This window comes from Primulina eburnea, chromosome 5 (assembly GCF_022965805.1).
Source record: "Primulina eburnea isolate SZY01 chromosome 5, ASM2296580v1, whole genome shotgun sequence".
NCBI classification, from domain to species: Eukaryota; Viridiplantae; Streptophyta; class Magnoliopsida; order Lamiales; family Gesneriaceae; genus Primulina; species Primulina eburnea.
Window position 1 is genome coordinate 4,417,954 of NC_133105.1, and position 14,655 is coordinate 4,432,608.

The 14,655-nt window shown below is 32.2% G+C and overlaps 1 protein-coding gene across 2 annotated transcripts; it reads left to right on the forward strand.

Moving 5' to 3' along the window:
* Window positions 1-207: 207 nt before the first annotated feature.
* Window positions 208-6,333, forward strand: LOC140832521 (uncharacterized). Of its 2 annotated transcripts, none has more exons than XM_073196595.1 (12): window positions 208-340; window positions 664-1,020; window positions 1,095-1,197; window positions 1,676-2,151; window positions 2,312-2,533; window positions 2,641-2,964; window positions 3,113-3,463; window positions 4,043-4,123; window positions 4,194-4,295; window positions 4,373-4,747; window positions 5,730-5,861; window positions 5,951-6,333. In XM_073196595.1, exons 1-12 carry the CDS (start codon window positions 338-340, stop codon window positions 6,101-6,103), a joined length of 2,679 nt encoding a protein of 892 aa, XP_073052696.1. In that variant the 5' UTR covers window positions 208-337; the 3' UTR covers window positions 6,104-6,333. The 2 variants fall into 2 exon arrangements, with proteins under 2 accessions (XP_073052696.1, XP_073052697.1); XM_073196596.1 differs by having other exon boundaries at window positions 4,376-4,747.
* Window positions 6,334-14,655: the final 8,322 nt, after the last annotated feature.

Here is a 14,655-nt window from a genome sequence, read left to right on the forward strand (position 1 = left end):
CTAAAATTTTATAACATTAAACATTGGAGCTTCTAGAATTACCAAATAGGTATGTGCTTTTCCATTGTGCCTGGGCCGAAGTCAAATCAGAGAAAATGGGTCCAATAGCTGAAAAAACTAGTAGGCATTAATAACACATCGATCATAATGTTCCATATTGTGCTGTAGCACTTGGGCTATGGGACTGGGCCTTGGCTTTGGTCTGGGCCGAAGTCAAATAAGAGAAAAAGGGTCCAATAACTGATAACCATTAGGGATGTAGCCAGCCAGCCAGCTCCTCCATTCGGCTAGTTCACGGCGGCTCAGTCACGCACCACCAATCTTCCATCGTCCGGAGATGGTAAAATGCTCCTGCATCTCTGTTAATGTCCTCTAATACTAAATTCTACCGGTTTCTCTATTCTCAGAGCAGCCGACCTCCCCCTTTTTGTGTGTTCTGCAACGTCTTTAATGTGCCTTCTACGATTTTCACACTCAACTGTTGTTTTGCTGTCTATTTATTTTCTGAATTTTGATGATCAAGAGTGATGTTCTTATCTGGAACCTTTTTAATGATATGTTAGAGTTTTAGTATTCTTCCGCAGATTATGAGCTAGCTGTGTCAATTTTTGTTGGTGCCGTATCTGTCTTTTATCTACTAATTAACTTCGAGTTCTCTACCAGACGACAAAAATGGCAGAAAAGAAAGGGAAATCCAGGGATGGAAGCCATAGTAGTCGAAGGAGAGATGGAGAAATTATGAATAAGAAGAGAAAAGGTTCGAGCTTTGGAAAGAATAAAAGCGATAAAGCTAATAAGAAGAGGGATTGGCGTGGGCCTCGTTTGCCCAATGCATTTCAGAAGGAGCTAGATCGCCGGTACCCTAAGGGTGGGCCTTCAGATGATGAAGAAGAGATGGACGATGACGTTGGTGATGATGTGTATGAATATGAAGAGGCTATTCCACAGGAGGAATCGAAGAAGAACAAGCGGTTTGACCCCGTTGAAAACTATCAGTATGAGCTTCCTGAAGATTTTGAGGTATCTATCACTGACACGTACACACAAGCGCAGGTACTCTTTATCTGATTCTATTTGTTGCCGTTGACTCTTAGGATGAGAACATTGCATCCGATGAAGGTGAGGAAGCTGAAGATGATGGAAGACATGCAAGGATGTTACAAGAGATAACTGGACTTCCAAGTGATTCTTTCTCTGGTAGTGATCTACATTTCACCCCATACTAATTTGTTATTACAAGTAGTTTTAACTAAATTTAAAAATTTGTTCAGTTTGGCATGCCATAGCCTTTTGGTTTATAGTGTCATAGCCTCTGAAATTCAAGGATCTTCTGCGTAGTTCTTTACTGATTTGGGGTCTCATGATCCAAGAATTTGTTTACCTTTTGTATTGCCGGTAAGATATGAAATCCATTAATTAATGTAGAAGTGCGATTGAAGGATAAGACATCCCTCTGACTCATTTTACAAAATACTTGTTGACAACCCAATTTTTCCAATTTGTTGTTTGGAAACCCATAAAATTCTGTAGCAACCTTTTTTTTTACTTTACAATTTGTTTCGTGTATCACATGCTCCGCGAGTTTTAAAAATTAACCCAGTCAACTGTTCAGTAATTCAGTTGTTTTTTATAGATACGTTCACTGGTAACTCTAGTATGTACTTTCCACTTATAGGTAAAAAGAAGAAAGATTTCATCTTGTCTGAGGCATATCCAGAGTCTGAGTATAATCCTACTAGTGATATTCTTGATGGCAAGGGCCTGATCAGCATTCAGGACCTTGTGGAACCACTGCATGGTATGTCAGGTTTCAGCAAACTTAGAAAGGACCTGCGTCGGATGGAAAATAAGTCAGCTCCCATTATCGCACCACTTCCCAAGGCGGATCAAGAAAGATTGGAGCGAAAGGCTGCTTATGAACAATCAAAAAAGGATATTACCAAGTGGGATCCTTTAGTCAAGAAAAACAGAGAAGCACCTACTTTATATTTTGATGAAGAGATGGACTTGGGATTTTCAACTATAGGAGCAATAGCCTCTGAATTTGAACCTAGAACTGATTTTGAGAAGAAAATTGCTTCCTTGGTCAGCCATAATGAGGTTGTTGAAGCTCACAAAAAAGATGGTGCGAGGCTTCTTGAACTGAATGAGGTACAGAGGTCATATACATCTATAATTTACCTCAAATATGTCATCAACCCTCTTTTATTTTTTATTTTTTATTTTTGACTTCTATTGTGCTCTTTTCAAGTAACAACAATGTAAATAGAATATCACTCAAATCAATTGTTTGTGGGATGATACGTTGCAGGTGTCAATTGAAGATATGAAGGATCATCAGGATCGGCTTGCTAAAATGCGTAGTCTTCTTTTCCGCCATGAACTGAAGGCAAAAAGAATTAAGAAGATTAAGTCGAAAACATATCACCGTTTGTTGAAGAAAGATAGGACTAAAGCAGCTGACCTGGCAATTCAAATGGATCCCGAAGCTGCCAATGAACTTGCTATGAAACAAGAGTTCAAAAGAGCTGAGGTGATTAAATATATGTTGACATAGGGTGATTTAAAATTGCTTCAATTTGTGTCCAGTCAGTCTTGTTTCAGAATTTTTTTTATCACATTACTCTTTTCTTAATGCAGGAACGTATGACTTTAAAACACAAAAACAGCTCAAGGTGGGCAACTCGCATCTTAAAAAGGGGTCTGCAAGTCCAAGATGATGGAACTCGGGTAGCTTTTGCTGAGCAACTTAATAAACATGCTGAATTGACTAGAAAAATGAGTTCTATGAATGAAAGTAGTAGCAGTGAGAGCAGTGATGAAGATTACGGTGATGATGTGGCAGATGGTTCAGATCTGGATAAAACGTCAAAACTGTTGATAAAGGCCAAGGAAAAAACACGGAAATTATTAGAAGAGGATGAAGAAATAACCCAATCAGGAGTGCTCGCTCTACCTTTCATGGTAGTTTGACGCATATGTTTTTTCAATGTTTTTGTCTTTGTTATAAGGATGCATGGATGATGTTTTAAATTTGTAAATATTTTTTGTCAATAAATTTTTATATAGTTATGAAATTGATACATTGTGACCTTGATGTTTCTTTGCAAAGGTGCGGGGGTTGAAAAAGAGGAAGGAAGCTGCTGATGAAGAAGCAAATCTTGCTCTCAAGGAGTATGAGTTATCATTAAAGAAATTGGATGATAAAAGTGAATTAGGAGGTTGTGATATGAATGTCTCAAGTGGAAGGAGGGTCTTTGGTGTTCCTAAAAAGGCAGTTTCTAAGGCTAGTAAGAAGGTCAAATCAGATAATTATTATGCCAACGGTGATAGTGAAAATGATGATGAGGAAAGAGATGAGGTTATCGAACATGAAAAAGATAATCATTTACTGAGATTATCAGACATTGATCCTAATTTCCTTCGTCAAGAGTTTGAGATTAATCATGATTCTGCGTTTAAGGTGATTGATCTACTTATCTTCATTTGATCGTTGAGGATTTTTTACCACGTTGTATTGGAAACACTGCGATCTTGGTCTTCAGTGGAGCATGTTAGAAGTGAAAGTCAACTAGGAGGCTTTTTTAACAATTGCTTGTTGTGAAAATGCGAACTTTGTGTCTCAACAATGATATACATTTGTGTATTTGTAATGAGGATTAATTATGTGTTAAAGTATTTAGATTTCCAAAATGTTGGATCATGATGCACTAACTTCAAAATGATTTTTAGACGTTCCTAAGAATGTCTTTGTGCTCACAAAGATGAGAATGCCTTTGTGCTCGCAAAGATTGTTAATGGCTTCTTGTGCGTGTCAGGTTCCTTAATGTCAGGCCCATGCTGCTTAATCTCAATATTTCTCAAATGTTGTTATCCTATTGTCTGTCATGAAAAAAATTGCTTAATGAGATTTGGTGGGCTGTAATATCCATCTCAATTATATATCCCAAAACCCTTTCTAGCTATATATATGTTCACTTCTTGTCGCATATTGTGTGTTAAGACTTAAGATTAATTTAAATTGTAATTTGTTGCATTTCAGACTTCTGAGGCAAATATTGAAGTTCCAGAGCCCAAAATAAGACATGATGTTTCTTTCTTTGCGTCAGACTCGTGGAAAAAGGTAAGCTTCGTTTCTTTGTAGAGATAAGAACTTATCACGATTGGTTCTAATTTATGATATGGTTGAATAGGCGAAAAAATCATCAGCTAATAACCAAATTCAACTTAGCAATGACAATATTGGCAAATCTTCAGCGGCTGTAAGATCTTTGGAAATAGATCCAACGATGGAGGTATTTCCGGCTCTCACAAAATTTACGTGCCTCACCATTCCAATTGCTAGTGTGAGAACTCTTTTCTTATTGTTTAGCAGGATGATGATGGCGATAGTGATGCAGATAGTGGTGGAGAAATGGTGGATGGAATTTTATCCAGTGGCGGTAAGTCTGCTTATGAACTTCCATCCCAGTCAGAACTTATACAACGTGCATTCGCTGGTGATGATGTCGAAGAAGATTTTGAGAAAGATAAAGCTGAAGTATTGAATGAGGAAAATCCAGAACCTGAAAAACCTATTTTACTTCCTGGCTGGGGTCAGTGGACCGACGTACAGAAAAAGAAAGGTTTACCTTCTTGGATGCTAGAAGAGCACGAGACAGCTAAAAAGAAGAGAGAAGAAGCTCTCAAAAAGAGGAAGGATGCACATCTGAATAATGTTATCATCTCAGAGAAATTGGATAAAAAGGTCATTATATGCTTATTTATGGTTACGTATATCCCTCGAAAAGCTGCATGCTCTGTCTGAATAATCCGGTCTGTTATCCATATGTCGCTCCGATGTGATTTTCCCACTAGTTGTCCCTTATATCATTTGTGCCATGCTTGTTTGTGACTGAATGTTTGCTTGAAAAATTTATGTTGTTCATATATGCTGAGAAACTACGTACAAAGTCGCAATCTAATTGTATATATACCGATGATCGTTAGAATGATTTTTTTACTTGGTATCTTGTTGTCTAATTGTTTGGGTTGAGGGTTCTGTTGTTTTTCTCATTGGTGATCTCTCTCTTGAGTTATTTTGTTGAACGTTAGTCCTACTGGGTTTTATGATACAGCATAGGTCGTAAACCATAAGGTCATGGGGGTACTTGAATAGCAGAATAGGTGGTAAAATCTTGGTTAGTGGGTGAACGCAAGGAAAGAAATAATATTTGGTAATTGACTCTGTTAATGCATTCCTTTTAGCCCTCCCACCGAATGTTTCACTCGGTGACTTGACATTGCAGTGCCAATGTAATCTCTCGTTCTCTATTGACAATCTAGGTTTCATGTTCATGCAGTCCATGGTCACTCTTGGCTTGTTGGCACGGATGTTAGTGAGCCTGCCAGAGTGTAGCTTAATCATGTTAATGTTTTACTGGATTGGCCAACTTGATTATGCTAATCTTTGTAGCTTTAGGGAATGTGTAACGAGGTTTGACAAAGGTATGGCTACTGTATGCTGCAGTGCAATCTCTAATTCTTGGGGTGCTTGCATATATATATATTTTCCATAATCTATGCTCTTGTGTCGTAATTCATCTGAGACTGCATGCTCTGTCTGAACAATTCAATCTGTTATCCATATGTTGCTGCATAATTTTTTCCTGCCAATTGTCCCTAATATTATTTGTTTCATGTTTTTTTTTCAGCTGACAGTTTGCTTTGAATAATCTATGTTCCTACAGGCTGAGAAACTACATACAAAGTCCCTTCCTTACCCCTACACATCCAAGGAAGTTTTCGAACAAAGTATTCGGATGCCGATTGGACCAGAATTTAATCCTGTTTCTGCTATTGGAGCTCTGAACCGTCCGGAGGTGCATCATTTAAACACATTCGACTTTAATTCCATCATTCCTCGTATTCTTTTTAAATCGATTCGTGCTTGTCATTTGTTGATGGACAGGTGGTAAAGAAAACTGGTGTTATCATCAAGCCGATCAAATTTAAGGAGATTAATACTCGTGCGAGAGATGAAAACCATGCTCGCAGTGGACCGAAGCACAAGAAAGGTAAAGATAAAAAAATGCCTGTGAAAAAGAAGACTCCTAAGGTGTAAAACAAAGAGATGATACAAGTCAATCAAATTTTGTATGTGGTGAGTAGATTTACCGTTATTAGCTTGGTTACCTGGCTGAGTTTGTTTTGTTTTCCTTCCTTGAAGATGATCTAGCTTTATTTTATGTGAGCCAATCAAATGCTACATTTTCTTCTTTTTTGGTCATTGCTCTATGATGAAGAATACATTGATTCACAGTGAGCCGGTTGGTTGCTGGGAACACTTTTTTACTTCACTTTTTATTGTCAATTGAGAATTCACTCGAGATCCAACAAAGAAGAAATCAACGACAAATCGCAAATTCATGATATTTAATTTTGCCTTCGGAACATAAGCGGGGCTGCTATTGAGCTAGGTAGACGATGATGTCGCTACTCTCAACAAATTAGAAGTTGAAATTTATATTTAACTGTTGTGCCTCCAAAATAATCTAAGAAGCCTACATAAACTTGGAAACCTATAAGTAAAAGTCCAACAGATAAAAGCCCAATAAAATTGCAGTTGGTCCAAAAAAAGAACGACTAGTCAAGGCCATTGCTCAATATGGAAGATCGTGGAATAGAGTTTAAATTAACATGCGGAGTTGAACAAAAATAGGAAGGAAGAATCAGAAAGAAAAAAGAAATAACAAACAAATCCAACAAAAAATCTATATCATTGATTGTTCGTTTATTTTCTATTTTCAAGCAGTCTATTTTCTCATTCTTACAAATTTATTGTAGAATGTCGATCAAAATTCATAAATAACATAATTCAGATTTATTCTCTCTATAATTTCTTTATTTTCCTCAGTTTATACGTTTAGCTTTGAAGTCAAATCGAAAGAACTATAACTAACGGTCGAATCGAGACCGCAACGTTTGATAAACGAAGTCGGTTCGGATCATTCACATTTGACACGAACACGTGCCTGACACGTCCTGCAATTTTCGTGACAAATAATAAGTTTATTGAAAATTTATATATAAGTTTATTTGAGCTCTTAACCGTCTCACAAAACCTACTAATGATTTTTCTCTTTTAAGTTAAATAATAATAAAAATACAAACAAATCAACCTAAACATGTCAAATATACTAGGCTTTCCCATCTGGGATTTAATAGTTTGGGCCAATGGTCTCAAATAAAGTTTTGACAGAAGCTTTTGGTCTTCCTTTAATAGTTTTAAAATATCAATTCCAGCCCATGTCTTATTGAGAAGGCTGTGTTTATGAATATTCGGACAAAATATTGACTTGAAAGGACCTAAGTAAAAAGAATGGAAAAGTCTCCACAAAAATGTGGTACCACTTTCAATGCCCTACCTCCAAGTGCTGTATTACTTCAAAATAATTCAATTCAATTTTCCAAAAGAACATTGATTGCCACATTACGAGGAGCGGTCGAAATGTGTCGTTTATATAGTTTAAAATGTATTGAAGTTATACTGTTATAATTTTTGGTAAAATAATATTAAGTCCTACGTATAAAATACTGTTATAATTTTTTGGTATATATATATATATATATATATATATATATATATATATATATATATATATATGCGAGGTCGTCTCACACTATATTTACTCAAATATAAAATATTATTTAATAGCTTAATAACATTTCTTTCTTTAGGTTATATTATTTTCTTGCCGCGTCATGTAGAAAAATATTGTATGTGTGTGTATATGTGTAATGTTAGTGAGTTTTAATCAATTAATCAGACAACATTTTACATATGTTACTATAGGAAAAATATAACACAATACAAATTTAAATACAAAAAAAAGTAACTTCAATGTAATTAATTATATATTTATAAGTAGAATCACTATAAACGAAATTATATTTTATAAAATATCCCTTCCTCGTACCACTGTCCACTCTTATTTTTTAGAATAAAATACAAATATAAAATCTGACAGGAAAATAATTATTCAACACAATTATACTTTTATAAATTTATTCTACATAAAATAATTTAGTATCCAGAAAATATAACTACTACCTTATAACCCTAGCTAATCCACTCGGATTGCATGATAGGGAAATAAAGCATCGTGCCCCCATTATTGTGCATTATTTTAATAACCATACAAACTTTGTCTTCTAGCCTTATTTTGCTTCGTCTTTAAGCCTTTGAGTTAACATGATTGATGTTATCGGGTGAAAATGGGTGTGAGATGATGTCTCGGCATTTATTTACCCGGTTATCTGTCAGATTGGTTCAAAACTTCTCATAACATGATAACATGATCCATAACATGAGATCATCTGATACACATGACCCGAGCCTCCGCCTCCGGATATCACAAATGATCATTTTTCGGATTTTAGCTTGGATGGTGCTGTTGGCATGTGAAATCAGTGGATGCAAGAAAACAAAAAATATCTACGTATACCACATGCCTCTCTCTCCGGCCCCTTTTAAATTTACTTAGATTCCCTTGTCATTTATATACTAAATTACTTTACATTTGTAATCCGGTCTTGGTTTTTTATTACAATTTGGGAAGTTGTTTTGCTGTCTTCGAATCTTCGGTGTTCGAATCCCGACATCTCTGTCTGACCGGAGAAAGGGTTTTGCCACTAGGACAAGACGTCCATGCGAGGCATTTTCCTTGCTTTTTATTATATATATCGTCTTATTGTTTGAACATAAATCAATAATAATAATGATCTTGTCCTACTCTTTGTTGGTTCGTAATTATTTACTAATTATGCTTTTGAAAGGCTTTCACTGATTCTTTGAACTTACGGCCCCCACCATCATCCTATAATATATTCACACAATGTAATAATTAATTACTACTTTAGAAGCAATATATCCAGCACATATATATAAATACATATATGAGTAATTATTTGTTTTATGTTATATACAATAATTGTGTAGGTTAGGTAGAGCAATCGAAACGTGTTGCATGAACTGTTGTATGATTTAAAATATTTGAGTTCCACTGCTATCACCAGCTTGTAGGTTTTGGTAAAACGACAAACACTCGTTCTACAATTAGTATCAAAGCTAATGTCATTGGTTCGATTTCGATTGATTGCACGATTGCAACAAGTGCAATTATAGAGAGAGAGTGTTGGATTCAATAATTGTCTCAGCTAAATAAAATAATTGAAACGTCGTGCTTGAGCTGATATACATTTTGATAGAATTGAGATGCACTATTACTACCAACTGTAACTTTTGATAAAATAACAAACGTTCGTTCCTATAATTTCGTATTCTTCCCTTTGGAAAGAGAATCTTTCATCAAAAAATTATTTACGAGTTAAAAATGTTGTCATGCTCCCGTAAATTTATTTCTACGAAAGATGTTACATCTAATAGTTGTTGTTTTGGGGTACACAATCTAATATTCAACTCTTAGGCCCAGTTTGATAAGTGTGATTAAGTTTGGATTGTTAGATAATCTTATGTTTGGTTCCATTTATAAATTTGAGATTGAGTAATTGTAGGACAATTTCACTGTTTACCTGGGCAAATGTATCCATGCTTTCAGGGTGGATTAGTTTTATCCGAGTGGGCTGAAAAAAGAAATGACCATAATAGCCCTTACCGTGAATAAAAAAATTGCAAGTGGGTGAGTCTATTTCTTCTAAAGAAAATCGCTTAGCGACAGTTTGTAAAAATCCTTCGCAAATAGCAATGATTGTTTTATAAACCGTCGCTAAATGTCAAATTAGCGACGGTTTCTCAAAAAAGATCGGCGACGGTTTCTAAAGATCGGCGACGGTTTCATGCACTAATAAACCGTCGCTAAATGTCAAATTAGCGACGGTTTCACAAGATCGGCGACGGTTTCTCAAAAACCGCCGCTATTAGCGACGGGTTTTCAGAAGCCGTCGCTAATTTTCCGGCAGGAAGGAGACCGTTTCCGACCGGCCGCCGCCGCCACTATCGTCGTCGCGAAGGAGAAGGGCAATTTCGTCTCTTCATCAAAAAATTCAAAATTATCCTACACTTAAAAATCGTACCAAACTTAATATTATTTTACACCATATATTACAATCCTACCACAATCATTTTCTTTATCATTTACGTACTAATCATTAGTTTATCATATCCTTCCAACCAAACGTAGCCTTAATTAATATAATTTCGTCACCATCTTCAAGACTACCAAACTTCATTATCTGTATGACATAGTTTGGTACATGGTATAAAGGAGTGATTGATAAATAATCCTCCTTATCTCATGTTTGGTACTTTTTTAAAAAGCCAATGATATTATCATTAGCCATTGATAAATAATTTTTTAGAAGGATAAAATGTCCCTTGTATTATGTGTGATAATTTTAGTTTGATGATAAAATACACTACAAATGACTTAACTACCCTCAATTTATAAATAATTTTTATAAATCTATGCTAGTAGTTAGAAATTAAAATCAAATAAATATTTTTATATATTATATAATATGATAATTATATAAATGAATTCGAGATAATTATATAAATAATTTTTATAAATCTCTATAAAATTATTAGTATCACTCGATTAACCTTAAAAATTGATATTTGACTTGACTCACAAAATCAAGAGCTCAATTATCATATTATATAATATATAAAATTAGGTAAAAATAAATAAATCATGCAAGGACTATCGGCGCATGAACGGGTAAAAAATATGAACTCAAGCAACAACTTTGAAATTATAAAATTTATTATGATAAGTTTAATTTTGTCATTACAATCTAATATATAAATTTAATCACTCTTATTAAAATCATATCAAACATTAAATATAATATCCTACATATTATTTATCTTTAACTTATCCTTATATTATATATCACATGTTTATCCTATCATGTGTACCTAACTATGTCTATATGCACAACCCATACAGCAGCCTCTACGTATATATTATGCGATCTTAGTAATTTATATTATCAAATTTTGAATATTATTTTGTAATTTTTTTTATAATTTCTAAACTATGGGTGGGAGAGGGCTCGAACCCGAGCCACTATACAAGAGAAAGAGGATGAGATCATTTGAACTAAAGCTTGGTCTCTATTATTTTGTAATTTTAATCATTTCCACGTGATACCAATGTACCTTTATATAATATAATAGGACATTGTATATAATATCACATTAATATTTTAAAACCACATCAGTATTTTAAAATAAAAATACGTCGATATAGAATAACAATATTAACAAATAACAATCACTTTCATGTTGGTTCATCTTCATGACGTACTGTTCGAAGTGTGTCTCATATAATTACTAGCATTTCACCCGTGCGATGCACGGAGTGTTGATTTATATAATTAATGATTAAAATTAGTAAGTATTAATGTTTTAATAATTATTTAAAATACTTAATATAATATAATGAATATATTTAAATTTTAAATATTATTATAAAAAGTTATCATATCAAAATATTTATGTCATTTGAGATAACACTCAAATGATGAAAACAATATTCTGTCATTAAATTGACTTATTTATTTTGTTTAAGTGAAACTGTTATTAATAAATAAAAAATAAAAATATTTAAAAAATCATATATTATTTGTTTATCAAAATTTTAAATAATAAATAAATAATTTTTTGAAAATTAAATTTTTATGTCACTTATTTAGATGAATAAATTTATTTAATTTTTGAAAATATTAAAAATATTTAAATTAAATTTTTATTAAGATACATATAATAAAATTCTATTAAGATATATAATAATAATAACATTTCACAGGTAGTTAATATACCAAAAATTAATGACAATTTTTAAAATAGTTGAAAACTTAATATTATATTAAAATTTGATATTTTATTTAATATGATATAAAGTAGTAAAAATTAACTCTATAAAAATAACACACAACTTAAAAACATAATTGAAATAAAATAGAATGATATAATCAATGCAAATACTTAAATGTAGTTTATCTTTTCAAAAAACATCAAATTTAAATTTAAATTTTAAAAATTTAAAAAAATCACATTTCAATACATATTTATTTCTTATTTGTTTCAAATATTCATATATTAATAATTATCATTTTTCTTTTATAGCATATTAGTGTTGGCGGAAACTTTTTAAATAGAACAAAAACTATGTTTATATATATATGACATTATTTGAGAATATTTTTCACTCTTTTTCATGATCGGACGCTTGATTATTTCATATATGTGTGAACCACATAAAATAAAAAAAATATAAATAATACATCTATATCAAAAAAATAAAATATATGGAAAAAATTTGTAGCCTCTTGGTAATGAAAATAATAAGTTACATTTAAATTGATATAAAAATAATAAAATTCAAATTTGAATTAGAAAATAATTGATATAATCAATGCAAATAATAATTGAAGTTATCATTTATTGCATTACACCCATTTCGAGATTTATTATATTTATATCTTTCTTTTTTTAGCATTGTCATTTTGGCGGGAACTTGCTATGTTAAGCACAACTCAGCTTTTATATATATATAGATATAGATATATATATATAATTTTAACACTCAACCAATTTTATTTTTAGAAAATCTAAATAAACTAATTAAATATTGTATTTCTTTTTAGTAATTAATTTGGGCAGTAAATTACTTAAAATAGAAAAAATTATTTTTGGATGATTTACCTCATGAGTGATACTGAACATTGCAATAATTTTTATTTTAAATTTATTTATACAGTTTTTACTTAAACTAATTGATATAATTAATGCAAATTTTTTTAATATAGTTTATTTTTTCAATATAATTTAGTTTTAATTTGAGTAAAAAAATAAAAAATATATAATACATATATTACATTTGAATTAATATAAAAATTAATTAAATTCGAAATTGAATTAAATGAATTGATATAATCAATGCAGACAATAATTGAAGCGGTCATTTATTGCAGTGCACGTATGTCAATATTGATGATAAATCTTTCCTTTTTTAGAAATGACATTTTGGCGGGAAATTACTATTTTTGGCAAAAACTCTGCTTTTATATATATATATAGATTAATTTGTACCTAATTTTAATATGTAGTACTTACTTGTCACCTCAACTAATCATAGTACTACCTCTAAGTGAAAGGGATTAGTCCAATCCAATTTGTACTGTTTCTTTAATTTTCGGGACAAAAAATGTAGGTGATGCGAAATAGTATTCCTTGTAACTGAACTTTTGGTTAATTAATGCAATATTTAATATTTTAGCTCCAACTTTACTTTATGACTCTCGCTTTAGTGTGATTTTTAAATGGACACCAACTTTTAATTTGAATTATCAAAATATAAAACATTGAATATATGTGCATGGATCTTATTCTTCTATCATAAAATAATTATGTAAGTTGATATGTTGTACATTAAGTGTACACCGATGAGGTGACACTCGTCTGTTGGATTTATTATGTGAGTGTGTATAATTTGATATACTTGACACTCATCGTGCGCACTTATATGAGTACCGATGATACGACACTTAAATCCAATAATTGAATGTCATCTCATCGATATTCATAAATTTGTACAGGAGATGCGCAACATATCAAAAGTTGTGATTTTCGTTTGTATCAATTATGTGGTCTTGGCGAATTATTTGGAATTAGCTAGGCTTTGATTATAATTTTTTCCCCATCTACCAGTATTAAGTATTAACTAGAGACTAGTACAGTCAACCAGAATAAACAGCTTGGTAATTTTTTTTTTTATTTTTTGCTTTTTTTAAGGGTCGATGGTTCACTGTTTTTAATAGATTCTTGGTAAATAAAATAAAAATATATAAATGTATCAAAGACGAGGAAAATAGCCGTGGCAGGGAATTTTGTTAGTGGCAACAACAAATAATTGAGAAAATCGAATGGTTATAGCTTATCTCTACTATTTTATCAAGAATGAGATGTACATAAAAACTGTCTTGCGGACACCAACTTTTGTATTGACCATTTTGCCCTTTTCATTCATCTCAAAAATCTCTCTATCAAAATCAATCTCTATCTCCAACAAACTGTTCCACACAACAACCACCCAATCACACAAAGTCTCTCTCATTTCCCTCCTTTTTCCCGTCCCCTCTTCCTTAAATATTCTTTTTATTCTTATTTTTTCTTCGGTTTCTGCTTATGGCTCTCAAAAAGAAGGATTAGTGAAGGTTTGTTATCTGAATTCTCGATTTTTTTTTTTTGCTTGATTAAGTTTATTTGATTGGCCTCTGTGTTTTTAAAAAATACATTTTAGGAATTTGATGATCGTGCTATGTTTGTCGTATGTTTTTTAAAAATATATATTTAAGATTTGGGATCTCTTGCTTCTCATGGATCAAGTAAAAAAAATTTTACTGTCATGATATTGTAAAATCATAAAGGTTTATTATATTAGACTCATATATTCATGACACACGCAACGCGTGTGCTTCGATGACTAGTGTATATTAGACTAGAGTCCGCCAAACTTTTACATATAATAACACATGTGCCTTCACGTTTCGCAGTACCCTCTCTACCAATTGGCCAAAATTTGACACATACATTCTCATAAATTCGTATTCGTGAGATAGTCACTCTTATCGACATTTGGAATAAAA